Raw genomic sequence first — 16,558 nt, forward strand, 5'->3', positions numbered from 1 at the left:
AACCGACCTTTAATCTGCCCAACCCTGTACTCTGATAAGAGAAGTATCATTCTTGTTGTTTAAATCAGTTGTCAATGTCGGAAGTTGTTTTGGTATTTTATTAATAAAGGTACATGATATAAGCTGCTGTGACTTATGATGATCATTGATCACTGTAGTCACCAATATATTTGATGAATTGCGAGCTCCAATATTGTAATGTGATAATGTCAGGGTCTTATTCTTGAAGTTCGTAACTTTAAAAAACATTCCATCGTTAGAAAACATTATTGTAATAACAGTGTCGGACCAATTATAGTCTTCATCTTCTCAAATGATTTTTTCGCCTAAAGGGGCCCACTGACTATCAGTCCGCCGGACGATATCGGCCTGTCAGTTGTTCGGAACTATCAAATTTTTGTTCTAACTGACAGGCCGATATCGTCCGGCGGACTGATAGTCAGTGGGCCCCTTTAGACAGTAATCTGTTAAACAAAAGCCATTGTCTCTATTGTGACGGGCTCTAAGCTTCCAACTTTGGCACGTGGCAAAGCAACAATGCCGTTTAAAAAGCAACTAAATCGCGATAGTACTAAAGTTCAAATATTACGAGCGCTGTGTATTAATTCTCACCTATATCAGGGTGGTCGACCGAACCACATTACCAAACCGTGTCATCTTGAACGAGCTATAATCGCACATGGCGAGGATGTGCGAATGTTTTCTTATGACTTATGACACAGCAGCCTAGGGCAGACATTTGCATACTGATTGAATATCGACCCTCCAAGACCAGTGCCGCTACGCAGGCACGTTCTCTACAGCTACACCTAAACATCCTGTGCAATACTCGTACATAGATAGGTATTACATGTTTTGTTTCAAAACAATTCGGAGAGCGTTTCCAATGGAAAAGTACTCTGAAAGACTGGAAAATTATGGATAGATTTATTATGGGCTCTAGTTGTGGGCCTAATCCTACTTTAATATTATAAACCTTAGATGTTGGTTTTTACTAAATCACGCAAAACTGCTAAACATAATTGGATAGAATTTGTCACAAACATTGGTTATATCGTCGCGCTGTCACTGATCGGGGAAGTATCTAAGTAAATTACTTGGTATCAAAATTAAGATATTGATCTTTCGTTAATTGACTTTGCGTAACCAGCGACAGAATATAAAGCCTGACCAGGAATATATGATCATTGTCAAGAGGGCGCTATTATTCTCATTTATATGGCAACAGTTCAGTATAGTCTGAGCAATGTGGATTGGCAACTCGTTTGACTAACATCTACTTTTATTCACCGCAATAAACATCAGAACCCCCATTTATTTGGTGTCTACACTTTTTTTTATAGTCGGTACTTCTTTGTTGCCGTATAAAATTCATGTATTTTCTTACGTATCACACATAGGTCAAAATCGTCTAATTGCATCTTTTTGTTTATTTTTGGTTTGCATAAAACCTCAGGAGGTACAACCTTCTCTCGTAATCCGCGTAATCGATGCCTCCGATTTACCTAGAAATTTATATAAATTTACATATATGTATTTAATTTAGTCGTAACATACCAGATGGTGTGACTACTATTAGCCACACCATCAGCTCAGTTCAGCTCTATAGTTGAAAAAATATTTCGTCTATCATGTTACTCCATTCTGGGAAGAGGCCTACATCCAAGATTGGATCACTAAAAGGCCACCATGATGATGATGATGGTCATGTTACTTATAGGCAGAGATGGGCATTAATCGATCAATCTTTTAGTTAACTAATCAATCGATTAAAAATATCAATCGTCATTTTTTAATCGCGATTAATTTAGTTGCGATTAAATTAGTTGTGAAAATGTTCGACTAACAACTAAATTAGTTTTAGTTTCAATCGACTAAATTTCACGATTAAATCTATATTAAAACTACGTAGTCGCCCGTTTTTGCATTTTTTATCTTGCAATATGTAACTACAAGTACGTATGTATGTAACATACGGAGGTACTCGTATGTTGTAACTATGTTAGTTTGGGTAGAATTTTGCGACTTATTTTGAAGCAGATATCTTCATCCGATTGAGCTAAAATTATGTATACACGTTTAATTTGAAATGCTTGAATGACAATGCAAATAATGCCATAATATTATTATAACGATATATTGGTAATAACGACAAATAGCGAAAAACTGCATTGTTTACAAATCGCAAACAATAAAGTAGGTTGGTGCATTATTAATACTTTGGATTATACGATACTGAGTAAATCTTAGACATAGAAACTATCAATATTTTGCTGTCTCTGACAATAGTAAAACTCTTTTTAGTGTCACGCGGTGACAAAACAATGGGATAATCCTACTTACCTGGAACTGGAAGTTGTTTGTTGCATTTTGGTGCAAGTGCCATCTTCTAAAAATAACACGTTCTATTGAATGACACATCTGCATGTTGTTTATTATCTATATCTACGCGGTCTATTTTGTTTTCAACGTGTGGTCATTAAACTTACTTACTTTAGTAGCAAAATAATAGTGAGAACAGATCTCACTCCTTAGAAACGGTCAAAATATCGTAAGTAATACATGACTATTTTATTTTTAAACATCCGTTAAGATGTCCTAATCAGTCTGTCAACATAGCCATACCGAGGTATTCTATTCAATTTGCTTCTAACATTAGTCGCGAGAAAATAGTCTAACTAATTAGTCGATTACAAAATTTAGTTGTCCGAAATCAATCGGCAACTAATTTAGTTGCAACTAAATTAGTTGCACTCTATACAACTAAGATTGATCAATCGTCGTTTTCAATCGTCAGTCGCAATTAATTCTTGTAATCTTAATCGTTAATCGTTAGTCGATTACATTTTGCCCATCTCTGCTTATAGGTATATATTCCGTAACCTTACATAGGTTCTGCTACATTGTCAATTAACAAGATTGATCGTCTCCAAAGCCCATAGTAAATATTTTTCAAAATCAAACTCATTTTTGTTACTGTGTTTCCTCGCTTGTAGGTATAACATAACACTACAATAACTAAGTCGTAATAACCAGACTATAATGACATTTTGATTTGTTTACCTGTCAGCTCTGATGTTAATTTGGAAATGTTTCGTAGCGAAATAGTTTAATTTCCCGAACTGTTCTTTTCCAGCAGTTTATTATTTACATTATTAACAATGTTCCGCTCCTGACTATGTATAGTTTTGGGCATTTTTGTCATTAATTATTTAATATTCAACACTTAAGCATTATTCAAGTAAACCGCCACAATGACACTGACAACAGTGACAACCTATCATTAAAATTATTGCCAGTGTAAGAAATTAGTTCCAATGAAATTCCGCAACATGGCGCATGATCCTATATTTCTGGTCAGGCTTTACATATAAAAGACGTCGCTCCCTAGGTACTTACTCTTAATTTTATTTTTGTTAATGTATATTTTTGACTTCGAAAACTGTCCATATGGCTGACACTTATCTTTCTCATATCACTGAAAGTGCATACAACCTCATTAAGTATATTCGATTCAATCTGATATTTTAATAGAAAAGAATAGATATGAACATAAGGAGATATTTAACATGAATAATTTATAGATCACTCTACTCATAAATTAACTCATAGGTAGGATACTCCTTATCTCGTAAACCATCTCTTAAACTGTTGGTACATCAAGTGACGAACTATAAGGGTCGAAAGGTTATATTTTCTATGCTTATGTACTCAAAAGAAGGTAAGTGCACTAAAGTTGTTTTATTGATGCGCTATTCGAATGACTACTTGTGTCTAGCTTTGACCTACATTACAGTTATACTATTCGCCTTTACAGTGTAGAATGTTAGCGTTGGGAATACCTCAACACTTGAACAGTATCGGCATTGTTCTGTTCTGTCGCGTTACCTACTGTTGCGCCATTCATTTACGGGGCTGATGTAACGTTACGTCGCGTCGCGCCAGCCGACTGCATGGTTGACGTTGAAATTGCTTGTTTCAGACACGGACTGTTGCTTCGCGATCTGTATTGCCAATTTTTTATTCATTATATCGAAAAAGAATACAACTCTTGTAAGGATTGTAAAATTTAAAGAAGGCTGTTAAATAGCAGCACACGGCTGCCTACCTGCTTGTACCTAAAACATATAGAAGGGATCTTCTGATCGAGTTATGAAATTTTACGCATTCTCTTTTAATTACTACAATGGTCAGATAACGGTGCATTAACCCAACAGGTTAAATATTGATAAACTCTATTCACAGTTGTGTAATAAGTTTACAATGTTTGCATTTTTCGTTTGCATACGTCGCGTTAGGTGAGGGCGGTTGGTTGATCGAATAATAATCGTGTATTTGAAAAACAATCACTCAAAATTTATGACTGGAACAGAAAAATACGTAACTCACCCTATACATTTTTATATGACATAGCATTTGCGAACGAGCACTTACTGAAACATCAAACATACTTATTTAGTACTTTTAACACGAACCGCCGCCAAAAAGCCGCTCCCATACAATCGAATTACTCACTCATTTTATAACGAAATGCTTAAGTTACATGAAATTTGTACATAGGTACATTAGGTACTCTTATATCTATGTCTGGTACTAGTTACTTTTGGTTACTAAAAATTGATATATATTACAAAGAAAATAGAGCGAGTAAAAGTTTTGATGTCAAACTTCTACTCGCTCTTATTTATTTCGTAGGACAAAGTAAAAATGACTCTTAATTCCATGACTGGCAAAATCCTATCATAAACAGAGAGAGTTACGAGTAGGGCAAGGAAGTTGCGATCAAAAATGAGGACGAGGCGAGGGGTGAGCAACATTCCTTATTATTTACCACATTCACATATTAATTACAGACACTAGCGATTCTGCTGGAAGAGCAGGAGCCCGAGCAGCTAACCCGCGAGCTGTCGGCGGCGGTGAGCGGTCAGGCGGCCGACACGTGGCTGACGCCTGCCGACCTGGAGTGCGTGCTGTGCCGCGACACGTTCGTGACGCCCGTCACCACGCCGTGCGGCCACACCTACTGCCGCAACTGCATCGCCTGCTCCATGGACTACAGGAAGGCCTGCCCGCTCTGCATGCGCGACCTCACCAACTTTAATCTCGCATTGGTTACTAAACTTACACTGTTCTCACGTCTTTTACATTTGAAACCAATGTTATGTACCTAATGCATTAAGCTTGTCCTAAATTCTTGGATAGCTAAAACTCGGACCAGGAATATTTATCTTAATTTCCTTTAAATCCAGAAAAGCAACTTCCCTGCTAAAGTTCTACAATGATTTTATGAATAAAATCAATATTGGCATTAGTCAACAATCTTACCGTCTCACTTTCCTTTGAATCAACAACAACAATAAGCTATAAAAACGAGCTACACTAGCAAGACGCAACGCCTAGAAAGACGCACGTTTTCCGGAACGATTCTGACACAGAACCTTTTAATTTTTTCAGACTCGGCCATCGGGGTTCATAAGCGCAGCGTTGGCGTCCATCAACTTGCGGCCGCCGCAGCCGCCACCGCATGATCCCAACGTCGTGCCGGTATTCATCTGCGTCACTGCGTTTCCCAAGTTAGTACCTTCATACGAATTGTAATTGTGCAAGTTATTTTTGTGCTTACTAACTGCACTAGCAATAAGTAGGACTATCGGATCAAATATAGACCTTACAGTCGAAACTACTAGTCACTCTTCACACATAGTCAACAGTTCTACTTTAATGGTAGCAATGTAGCAAATAAATAAATGAACCGTTCACTTACCAACATTTTTTTAAAGTATGCCCCTTTTGCTTGTGCCCATGATGGTTTGCTTTGCAGCTAAATTTTTCTAATATGCGGCCTTTGCTACTAAGAAAATTGATTTGGCAGTTTATAAAAAAGCCGTTATGAACAGTGTGCCGTGTCCGCTGCTGTTCTCATCGCCGCGCTACCGCGTGTACATCCGGCAGATCCTGGAGTCCGGCTCGCGGCGCCTCGGCATCGTGGCCAGGAACGAGGACCACACAGACTCCTACGGAACGGTAACACATGCATTATCATTATGATTTAGATTTAGATTTATTTATTTCATAATATTAAATTACATTATAAATTATTTTAACTTAATCTATACGAATTTATATTATGATCGTCACTTATTATATACAAATGTCAATACAGATAAAAATTCATCACAAAGTCAAATAAATGTTGGGAAATAAATATACGATGTCAATTATAGCATGGTTACGAAAAAGATGTCAATATGGCTAGTTATACCTAGGTATCTCGTAATGGTCGTCAAATTATAGTACAATGCATTACAATATAAGAATAGGTAAGCAATATCATATCATATAATTAATTAAATCTATTGATAATATTAGACGTCATTTCCATATATTCTTTTACAGAATATAATGGATTATCCAATAAAAAGGATCTCAATTGGCGTTCAAATGCTTCGGCAGATGGTTCTGTTCGCAACGTTGTAGGTAGACGCTCATAAAACGTTGGCCCTATCACCCTCGGATTATTGACTGAAAGTGCCATGCGACGCGGCACTGTGCGTAGTTTCCCTGTAGATCGGAGTTGTTTACCCGTAACCTCGATACATTTGAACTTATGTAAATTATTTCTCACAAACATTATTATTTGGAATATGTATAGGGAGAAGTGTGTCATGATGCCATTTTGTTTAAAAAGTTCTTTACACGGATGTCGGGCTTGGACTCCGGCCAGTACGCTCGCTTCTGGAGTATTAAAACTCGCTTTGCATCGGTAGAAATGGGAAAAATATACAGTTTTTAGTGATTTCTCGATATAAGTGGCTGCAGTTTGTTAATGGCAAAGACAGCACTGCTCAACCTATTACATAATTTGTCAACATGACACTTCCAGCCAAGGTTCGAGTCAACTGTAAAACCCAAGAATTTGCTCACAGCACACACTGGCATTGGGCAGTTGGCAATGCACAAGGGTATCGTAGTGTTACGACCCGAAAAAATCATGACGTTTGATTTTGCGACATTTAAGAGCAAGCCATTCGACGTAAACCACATTTTCAACTGCTCACATGCGTCTTGGATTTTCTCCGCAAGCTGTTCATGGGTTTCAGCCCTCACGACGACTGTCGTATCGTCTGCGAAGAGCACGGGAGTGCCACTCGTGATTGCCGACGGAAGATCGTTAATAGCAAATTATGGTCTATAACATCGAAAGCCTTGGATAAGTCACACAGTATGCCAGCCATTTTGTGTCTCTCATCAAGGCCCGTGATAACCGTATCAATAATCTCGTGTGCCGCCATTGTTGTTGATCGATTCCGTCTATATGCGTACTGGTTATCAGTGAGCAGGTTATGTGACTCTAAGTAAGCCATTAAACTGGATGATAAAATGGACTCAACTATCTTTGAAATTGTTGGTACGATAGTTATGGGTCGTTAATTATTCACATCGTCCCTCTCCCCTTTACCCTTGTATACCGGGCAGACACTGGTATTTTTTAGCACATTGGGGTAAGTACCGCTTTGAAACATAGTGTTTACTAAGACCACTAAAATGTCGCAATAATCGGCCAAACACTTAACATTATATTTAATGACATGTCGTAAACGTCAATAGTTGTACGAGTCTTTAACATCAGCTTGATTGTTTTATCCAATATTTCACGTGTAACTATGGGAAGATTAAACTCTGGTATAATATAATTACTCAAATGTTTACCGACATAATTTTTGGACAGTGCCTCATCGCTCTTAATGACATATTATGCAGCTACGTTAAAAATGCGAATTAAATGCATTCGGTATTTCTTCATGTGATAAGACGGCATTTGTATCAAGTTTTTCTAATGATATCACTTGGGGCCGAGCTTGTAATCCTATCTCTTCATTGACGACTTTCCACATTTCTTTAGAAGGATTCTGACTTTGTGCCAGTCTCTTTTCAATAAATGACTGCCGAGCTCGAAGCGTCTCTGATTTAATTAGTTGTGATCAATGCAATCAGATATTATCTGGTTATCAGGATATTGCCGTCGTATCTCATGAAGATCCCTGTGTTTTTGCATGTATTCATACAACTCGTCAGTTGCCCACGGAACAGGTGATTTCTTTTTTAATCGCATATGTTTATAAGGGAAATGTAAATTTATGTAATAAGTTAATATATTAAATAATTTGTCAAATTTGCAGTCAATGTCAATATTAAGGTCATAAATAAAATCAAAATTATAATTAGAAATGTCACAATAAAATGCATAAATGGATTCGTGATTAAATAATAATCTGCGTTCAACTAAGTCGTTTGGTTTGCTATTGTGCAGTTTTTGTTCCATAGTGATAACAAACTGTTGCGCGTTGTGATCGCTAATGGCGGTGTCCACCGACAATACACTATAACTGTTCTAAATAAATGTCAAAATTGCCATTACATGTCCGATATAAAACAACAATAATCAATTTATAACATGGAATTTCAATTACCGTAAATTCGATGTGATACTGAACACATAGGTTATGCAGGTCGCTGCGTTTTTTATAGTGCAACCCGTCTCTAATAAACAGCGATACCCCACCATGGGCGTCGGCGCGCGTTCGACAGTAGCCGTTCGCGAGCGCATACCCACATAACCTTACGCGGTCAAGCTCATTATTTCGACACCAAATTTCACTTAAACCTAGTACATCTGGTTTTGTGGTGAACAATAATAATTCTAACAGTGAAGTTTTACCACATATAGATCTTACGTTTTGGTGAAGTACAACGAATTTTTGTGTTATTTCGTTTTGGGTACGCCGTAGCCGTTGATAGAGCCTTAGTATTTTCTACAAAATGTTGCACTTTTGTTAAGTTTACATTTCAGCAAATATCACATATATGTAGCGTAAAAATGTTCTACAGGTAACGCAGCAGCTTTGTAGGGCTTATAATGTTCAGTTACGACATGACACTTTAATGACCTGTATTGAGCGTCTACTGGTATATAACCCTGCGCGTTAGAAACACTAGACACATTTCTAATGCGTGTAATCAAGGTCGTAATTTTTGACTGCACAATAACTCCAGGCTTGTAAGAGAGGAATGACGCTAGATATAATTCGAGTAGTATCACAAGAGTTAATGATCATCTGTTTGTTTTCAGATGTTGGAAGTACGCGACTGTGTAGACTGCGGAGACGGGCGGATCATTTTGTCCACGATCGGCGTTTCACGGTTCAAAATTGTTGAACGGCTGATGGACAGGTACAACAAAGGCCGAATGTATATTGTGCAACAGTAGGCCTAGCGCTAGAGCGGCGCGACAGTATCTCTCCCGCGAGATAGACTACCCGTGTTTTTCTAACTGTATAAAATTAGAGAGGGACGGATAGTCTATCTTGCAGCCGACATACTGTCGCGCCGCTCCTGTGCTAGGCCTACAGAGCCGTCACTAATGTTTTTGTTATGGTTTTTATTAGTGGTTTGTCTTTTAAAACATGATATATATTTTCAGTTGCTTGGCTAGGGTGGAGGCTCTGACTGATAACATCCCCCAAGACATCTTCCTGATAGGTAAAATTCGTGAAGTGGGTCTCGACGTGGTGCTAAAGTCCTTGATCTGGCTAATGAAGTTAAAGACTTGCGTGCGCAGGAAGCTGGAGCGCGCGTTCGGCAAGATGCCGCAGACGGTTGAGGAGGACTGGTGGCGGAAACCGGACGGCCCGGACTGGCTGTGGTGGCTGGTGGCCAGTCTGCCGCTCGCGCCTGAGCTGCAGGTAACCTAAACTTATACCTATTTGACACCAGCATAGCTTGCCAACCAACAGTTTCTTACAATAAATAAATGTAAAATTGTTCATATTCAGGCACAGCAATAGTCCTGCTGTTACATGTGCTACCTAGCAGCTAGTAAAAGATCCGCCAGCGCATACGTAGTTCGTTATAGGTGGACGAAAGTAAAACGTACGGCTGTAGTCTTCTAATCATAAGATTCAGTTATCTCTGCAGCTTACTGTACATGTCAATATGTACGTTGTATATTTGAACTTTGTTGCGTGCAGAGCATGATGATCGCGAGCAACAACCTGCTGTCGCGGCTGCGCGTCACGCAGCGCACGCTGCAGCTGGTCACCAAGATGTCCGCCACAAGCCCCTTTGCCCGCTCCCCGCTGCGAGACGACGCGCACGCGCAGTAGGTGCCAGACTGCCAGAGGCCAGTGCCACGCTGGCACGCTGGCACGCTGGCACGCTGGCACGCTGGCCAGCCGGGCGGCCGGCCCAGCGCTCGTCCGACACTACACAAATGCAGGGTTATGATTGTGATCGTTACTACTTATCACTGCATACGGCACTCGCTAATCTAATAATAATAAGTATAATGACATTCCATGCAATGCACCGGCATCAATTAATAAATTATTCCTTATAATGTGAAGTGTTGTATGCGTGGTTTCTATTCTGTTATTGAGTCATACGAGTAGTGTTCACATATTCCGATCTCTAAATTTTTCAGTGATTGTAGTATTGTGAATAAGTGTTAAATGTTGATTGTGCCTCAATATTAACTGCTCGTTACGATATTCAGGGTGACACTTATTGATATTAGTATTTCCATCGTAAGACTGTTTATAGGTAGGGTTTATTGTTAAGTTTTGATTGATAAGTAAATGCCATGAAAGAGAAGGAAACTATTTTTGGTTAAGTTAGTTTAAATCACGAGTTGTTGATTATTGATTGCATTTAATGCCTATGTTTGTTCCCTTTATGTAAGAAGTTGTATTTTATGGAGTTATAATTTTATTTGTATAAATAATATAAATGCATAATTTCTCTCGTAATTCCATTTATACTATCATAACTACTAATGTGTTAAGTCTCTTGTTTAAATTTATTCTTCGTAGCGTGATTGTGATTGCCATTTAAAACACTATGGAGAATTTAGTGTATCATGCCTTATATCTTTTAAGTGTAATTCTATCTACCTAGTTGGTCCATAGAAGACTAACCAAACGGCATCTGATCTAACTTAAACAAGAACACAAACATCACCATCACCATATAAAACGTGACCAAAATGTACCAGGGTGTCAAATTTAGAATGAAAAACTTTGTATAAGTAATAACATGTTTAATAATATTATATAGAGATTAACAAAAGTTATTTCTGATCCAACCACTGATTGGTTAGGCATATCGTCCATACAGCTTCATGCGATAATCGTGCCCCATGTGTGGTCAACACATACAAGTAGCAATAAAAATAATGGCAATTACTAAAATGCACAATACACCTCGTGTTACTGTGTTGAGAGAATGAGCCCTAATAATATTAACACAACATAAATGAGAGATGTCTATATAGTAGTGGTTGTAGGAATAGTGTGTGTTGTGTTGTGTATGTATTCTTATCCATTTTAGTATTTTACCGCGCTAAAGCGCTAGACCACTAGGTTTCGGGCGGGACTCGAAAACTGAATTTTTCTAACAGTGCATATTGATCCTGATATTATCTGCAGAAAAACTAGTACCTGACTGCTGAACAGTTTTTGTCTTGGCCGGTTTTTATCGGTATACCTATATGCAACGAACTTCATACACCTAATTTAATATAATATTTATATACGATACAAGTGCCAAAAATTAGGAAATCGCAACGAGTGGCGCATTACCTATTCGCACGTGTATCGTACAACGTTTTACAGTACATATAGCCCTTTAAATTTTCGACGTAGTTACGTAATGCGCTTATCACAGGGTGTCCTAATATAATATAGCACCAGACTATTGCACTACACTGTAATAGTACATTACGATACAAGTGCGAAAGTAAGAAATTCGCAACGAGTGGCGATAAATTGCGAATTACCTTTTCGCATGTGTACATAACTTACAACGTTTTACAGTACATAATGGTATTTTAAATTTTCGACATACGCACGTATAGTGCTATATTAGCACCATATGTACTGTAAAACAGATTAGGGACCATAGAGCTTACTGTGGGACTTATCGTAAATTTGTGGAATAATGATACGGAAACTTTAGTGCCAGTATTCTCAGATATTACTCAATATTAAACTCGGTAAAAGTTACATTAATTTCACCGGTAGCGAAGATAATTTCGCCAAACCCGAATAAGAAGTTATTGTAATGAATATAGTTGTCATAATATCATTGATTCAAATGGGTCATTTGATAGGTTGATTTTCAAAACCCACATTCATTTCTTCGTTAAATTTGCTACTGGAGTAAATATATATATATATATATATATATATATCGGTAAAAACCTGGTTGCAATATTCGTGTTGTGTTAAAGAGGCAGCTTTGATCTCAATGCTCAACAGATCTTTCTGTGGCTAATCTCGGAACATGTTTAGATTGTTTAGTGGTTAATTTAATGATTAGTACTCTTAGCATACTAACTACTCGTAGGAGTTCAACAAAGCTGATGACTCGCTGTGATGATGATGTCGATATAAAACTACATTTTAAATGGTGAACCCTTTTCTATCACTTCTTAACTGTCTCGTAACTCTCGTAAGTGTATTTTTCACGTTTTTACTATATAATAAGTATTTCAGTAGATGTCCTTGTTATTTCAGAACTGTATTTTATTTTACCTCTAATTAGGAATGAATGGATATAGAGCTGCTCATTTAGTTGTTTGTAGTTTTATGTCGCAATAATTATATAAACGTAGGAACGTATGCAGTATATTCCTATAAAATTGTGAAAGTTGCTTCCTGAATAAGCATTCTTATAGGATATAGTTAGTAAAAGATGGTCATAAACAAGTCCTATAACAATTCATATTCCTAAAATACCGAATTCATTTAATGTGGTCCTCACTGACATGCGAACAGCATTATCTTCATCAGTATTTTTAGTATTCTGAAATTATCAGAATACTAAAAATGCTGTATGATGTTATTTATGGGAAGTAATCAGCCGTTTTTAACTGATCTGCAAAAAAAATAGCCAATAAATCATGTTGACAGCATACATAAATTTGGCTGGCAATAAATAAAAATCGAGGTACAACTCTTGTTCAACAAACAATTCACAAACGGTCAACATTATAACCAATATCGATCTGCTTAATAAATAGTTGAGCTGTAAAATTATTACTTGGTCAGCAAGATTTAAAAATTGGTTGGTAGAAAAAACATGTCTTTAAGCAGTTTAATTGAGACTGAAGAAGGAATGGTAATCTGACCAATATATTTTTTGTTTAAAACAGCTGATCAGCAAAGGGGGTAGGTTAGGTTGATTAGACATTTGCCGATCAACTGATTTTTCAGCTAACCAATTTTTGCGGATCAGTTCAATTGTAATCCAAAATGAAATAATCCGCTTAGCCACTGATTGCTTAACAAAATTTGATTAATGGTGGATCGCTTACTGCCGATCAAATAATTAATTTGCCAACCAAATCCATGCAGACATTAATTGCGTACTGGTTTAGAAATACTAGCTAACCTTAAGTTGCTGGCCAATTATACATTTTGTTTTGGCTGACCAAATGTATATTTTTGTTCATCAAAATAGGAATATTTTGCAGATCGATTAAATGATACCCGTTATTTACTGATGGTTGATTTCACTTTGGCTTATGGCAGTAATTGGATCCTAAGAATAGTTTGTTATTTATTTGTAAAGATGCATACCTAATATAATGACAAGACTCATCGGCCATCGCTGATGTGTTGGTGGTTTATTTTTGTTGGATTGTGACAAATTACTATGAATACATGGGCCACAAATAAATGTAATGGTCCGCCAAGCGCAGAGCGGCGATGATATTTTATCATTACCTATCCTTTGATCTTAAGCACAGTTAGATTAAAACCGACTGCATCTTTCTATCAAATTCAACGTTTAGCGAATAATCACACTGTTTTTCTTGAAAAGTAGGCACTGTTTTTGTTACATAGTGGCTTGGCGAATATGGCGTCGCAAATATGGACATATTTGGTATCAGTGCATTCAGTGTGATGTCCTGAACACAAATATATGAGATGACAAGCGCGAAAGTAGGGGGGGGGGGTAGTTGCTGTGACGTCAAAAAGTCGGCAGTACAAAGTTTTAAACTTTTTTTTTTATCATACCATGTGGGGTATCAAATGAAAGGGCTTTGTGAGTAGATCACAAATATATAACATACTGTAACATTTTCACTACTTCGTCTAACAAATTATTAGAAAACGTTCAAAAATTGTCAATCCACACTTTGAACTGCTCTAAATTGAAAATGACTGAATGGATCATTCCAAAATACATACCAATTGACTGTGAATATCCTCTATATAACGTTAAAAAATAATTAACCAGATATAACCAAAAATAAGAAAAGTACATCAAGTTGAAAAAAGTATAATTTTCTGTTACATTAAACTGCAACTATTATTAAAACAAACACAAAACCAGACTATTTACATATGTTATTTACATATATTTTTGAAATGGTCTTTTCACTAGCTTTCATTTTATACCCATATTGCTAAAGTAAGAAAAAAAAAACAATCCCCCCCCCTCCCTTTTCTCATTAGCGGGCGCCATTTTCAAAATTTACTACTACTACTACTAATTTGTTTTTTTTTCTTAACATAGCAATATGGGTACCAAATGAAAGCTAGTGAAAAGACCATTTCAAAAATATATGTAAAAAAATAGTCTGGTTTTTTGTTTGTTTTAATAATAGTTGCAGTTTAATGTAACAGAAAATTATACTTTTTTTCAACTTGATGTACTTTTCTGGTTTTTGGTTATATCTGGTTAATTATTTTTTAACTTTATATAGAGGATATTCACAGTGACTTGGTATGTATTTTGGAATGATCCATTAAGTCATTTTCAATTTATAGAGCAGTTCAAAGTCAACTGTGGATTGTGAAATTTTTGAACGTTTTCTTATAAGACGAAGTAGTGAAAATGTTACAGTATATTTTATATTTGTGATCTACTCACAAAGCCCTTTCATTTGATACCCCACATGGTAAAATTAAAAAAAAGTAAAAAACTTTGTACTGCCGACTTTTTGACGTCACAGCAACTACCCCCACCACTTTCGCGCTTGTCATCTCATATATTTGTGTTCAGGACATCACACTGAATACACTGATACCACATATGACCATATTTGCGACGACATGAGCGAAAATCGATTTCCAGAAGACTTCTAGACCAAAAACCACCGTACTAACATAGGTACCCCTTAAAAATGATGTAAGGTTCGATCACATGGAAATTAAAACCAACGGTTGGCACTAGCACTGGCAGGTACACGGTATGTACACGGGTCTCGTATTAGGGTGGTATTCCACTTGGTCAATGTGTATTTGCCTCTCACATTTTACGTGAGAGTGAGAGTGAGACGAAATGCACATAAGACCAAGAAATTAGGCACCTTTTACGTCTGTGTGTTCTCGGTCCTTAACGTGACAGTAAATAAATAGTACTTTTATTTAACTTTTAATTAATACTTAATACATTTTCGAAGAGCTTTTTGACCAGACCTACTTATGACTACCAAGCCTTTCCTCATTACTCTGCAAGAGAATTTCATACTCTACGGTGTGATACAGTGTGATTATTATAATTAGGTACACCCTTCCCTTGTACTTCGATGTTTTGGTACGTAGCTTTTGTGCAAAGGCTCTAGAGATGACGATCACGATTTCATTTGTGAGATGACGATCACGATTTCAGTTGTGATTAATAATAATAATTCTTTAATTTATTAAAATAATTGCATGTTCTGAAGAGTGGCTTTTATTTCCTGCGGCCCCTAACGGTTCGGTCGCACTGACGAGGATCCGCGGCGGATCTGCGTCAGTGTGGCCGAAACCTAAGCTCAAGCCAAAAAAACGGGCCCTGTAGTAAAATTTTTATGCTCCCTGCCTAAACCCAGGGTAGGTAGGTTCGGAACCGAAATTCTGGATCCACCACTGGCTGCATGGCTCTGAAATCCATACTAATATTATAAATGCGAAAGTGTCTGTCTGTTACCTTTTCACGCTTGAAGCGATTTAGTTGAAATTTGGTATAGAGATAGTTTGAGTCCCGGGGAAGGATATAGGGTAGTTTTTATCCCAGAAATCATCCTTTAAAAGGGGGGGGGGGGATATTTGTATGGGGAATCAATAAAAAGCAGATTGGGTAAAAATAAGCTACGCAAATTACTAACCACGCAGACGAAGTCGCGGGCAAAAGCTAGTATTACAAATGCGAGTCTGTCTGTCTGTCTGTGTGTGTTACCTCTTCACGCTTAAACCGCTGAACCGATTTAGTTGAAATTTGGTATAGAGATAGTTTGAGTCCCGGGGAAGGACATAGGGTAGCTTTTATCCCAGGAATCATCCTTTAAAGTCTAGGAGGATATAACCAAACGGAGTAGCCATTAACAGGCGTTCCCCTCTGTCGAAAATAGTCGGCCAATGGTCATACACAATGTGTGGACTGACGTTTATCTGACATCTGATTGCTATTTTGACGTTACGCATACATTTGACGTTCCCCTCCCCCGCAAAATTCGACAGACTTTTTTGTACAGAAAATTACAGACGTGGCGTCTCCGTTTGGTTATATC

At 37.3% G+C, this 16,558-nt stretch overlaps 1 protein-coding gene across 1 annotated transcript in view; it reads left to right on the forward strand.

Moving 5' to 3' along the window:
- Positions 1-10,733, forward strand: part of LOC134754222 (uncharacterized) — a 46,757-nt gene extending 36,024 nt beyond the window's left edge. Inside the window, exons 7-12 of the mRNA XM_063690393.1 lie at positions 4,854-5,111; positions 5,455-5,573; positions 5,898-6,024; positions 9,131-9,231; positions 9,482-9,743; positions 10,029-10,733. Of these exons, the coding sequence (XP_063546463.1) occupies positions 4,854-5,111; positions 5,455-5,573; positions 5,898-6,024; positions 9,131-9,231; positions 9,482-9,743; positions 10,029-10,163 (1,002 nt within the window). The 3' untranslated portion in view covers positions 10,164-10,733. The remainder of the gene's footprint in view (positions 1-4,853; positions 5,112-5,454; positions 5,574-5,897; positions 6,025-9,130; positions 9,232-9,481; positions 9,744-10,028) is intronic.
- Positions 10,734-16,558: the final 5,825 nt, after the last annotated feature.

This window comes from Cydia strobilella, chromosome Z, assembly GCF_947568885.1.
Source record: "Cydia strobilella chromosome Z, ilCydStro3.1, whole genome shotgun sequence".
Classification (NCBI taxonomy): Eukaryota; Metazoa; Arthropoda; class Insecta; order Lepidoptera; family Tortricidae; genus Cydia; species Cydia strobilella.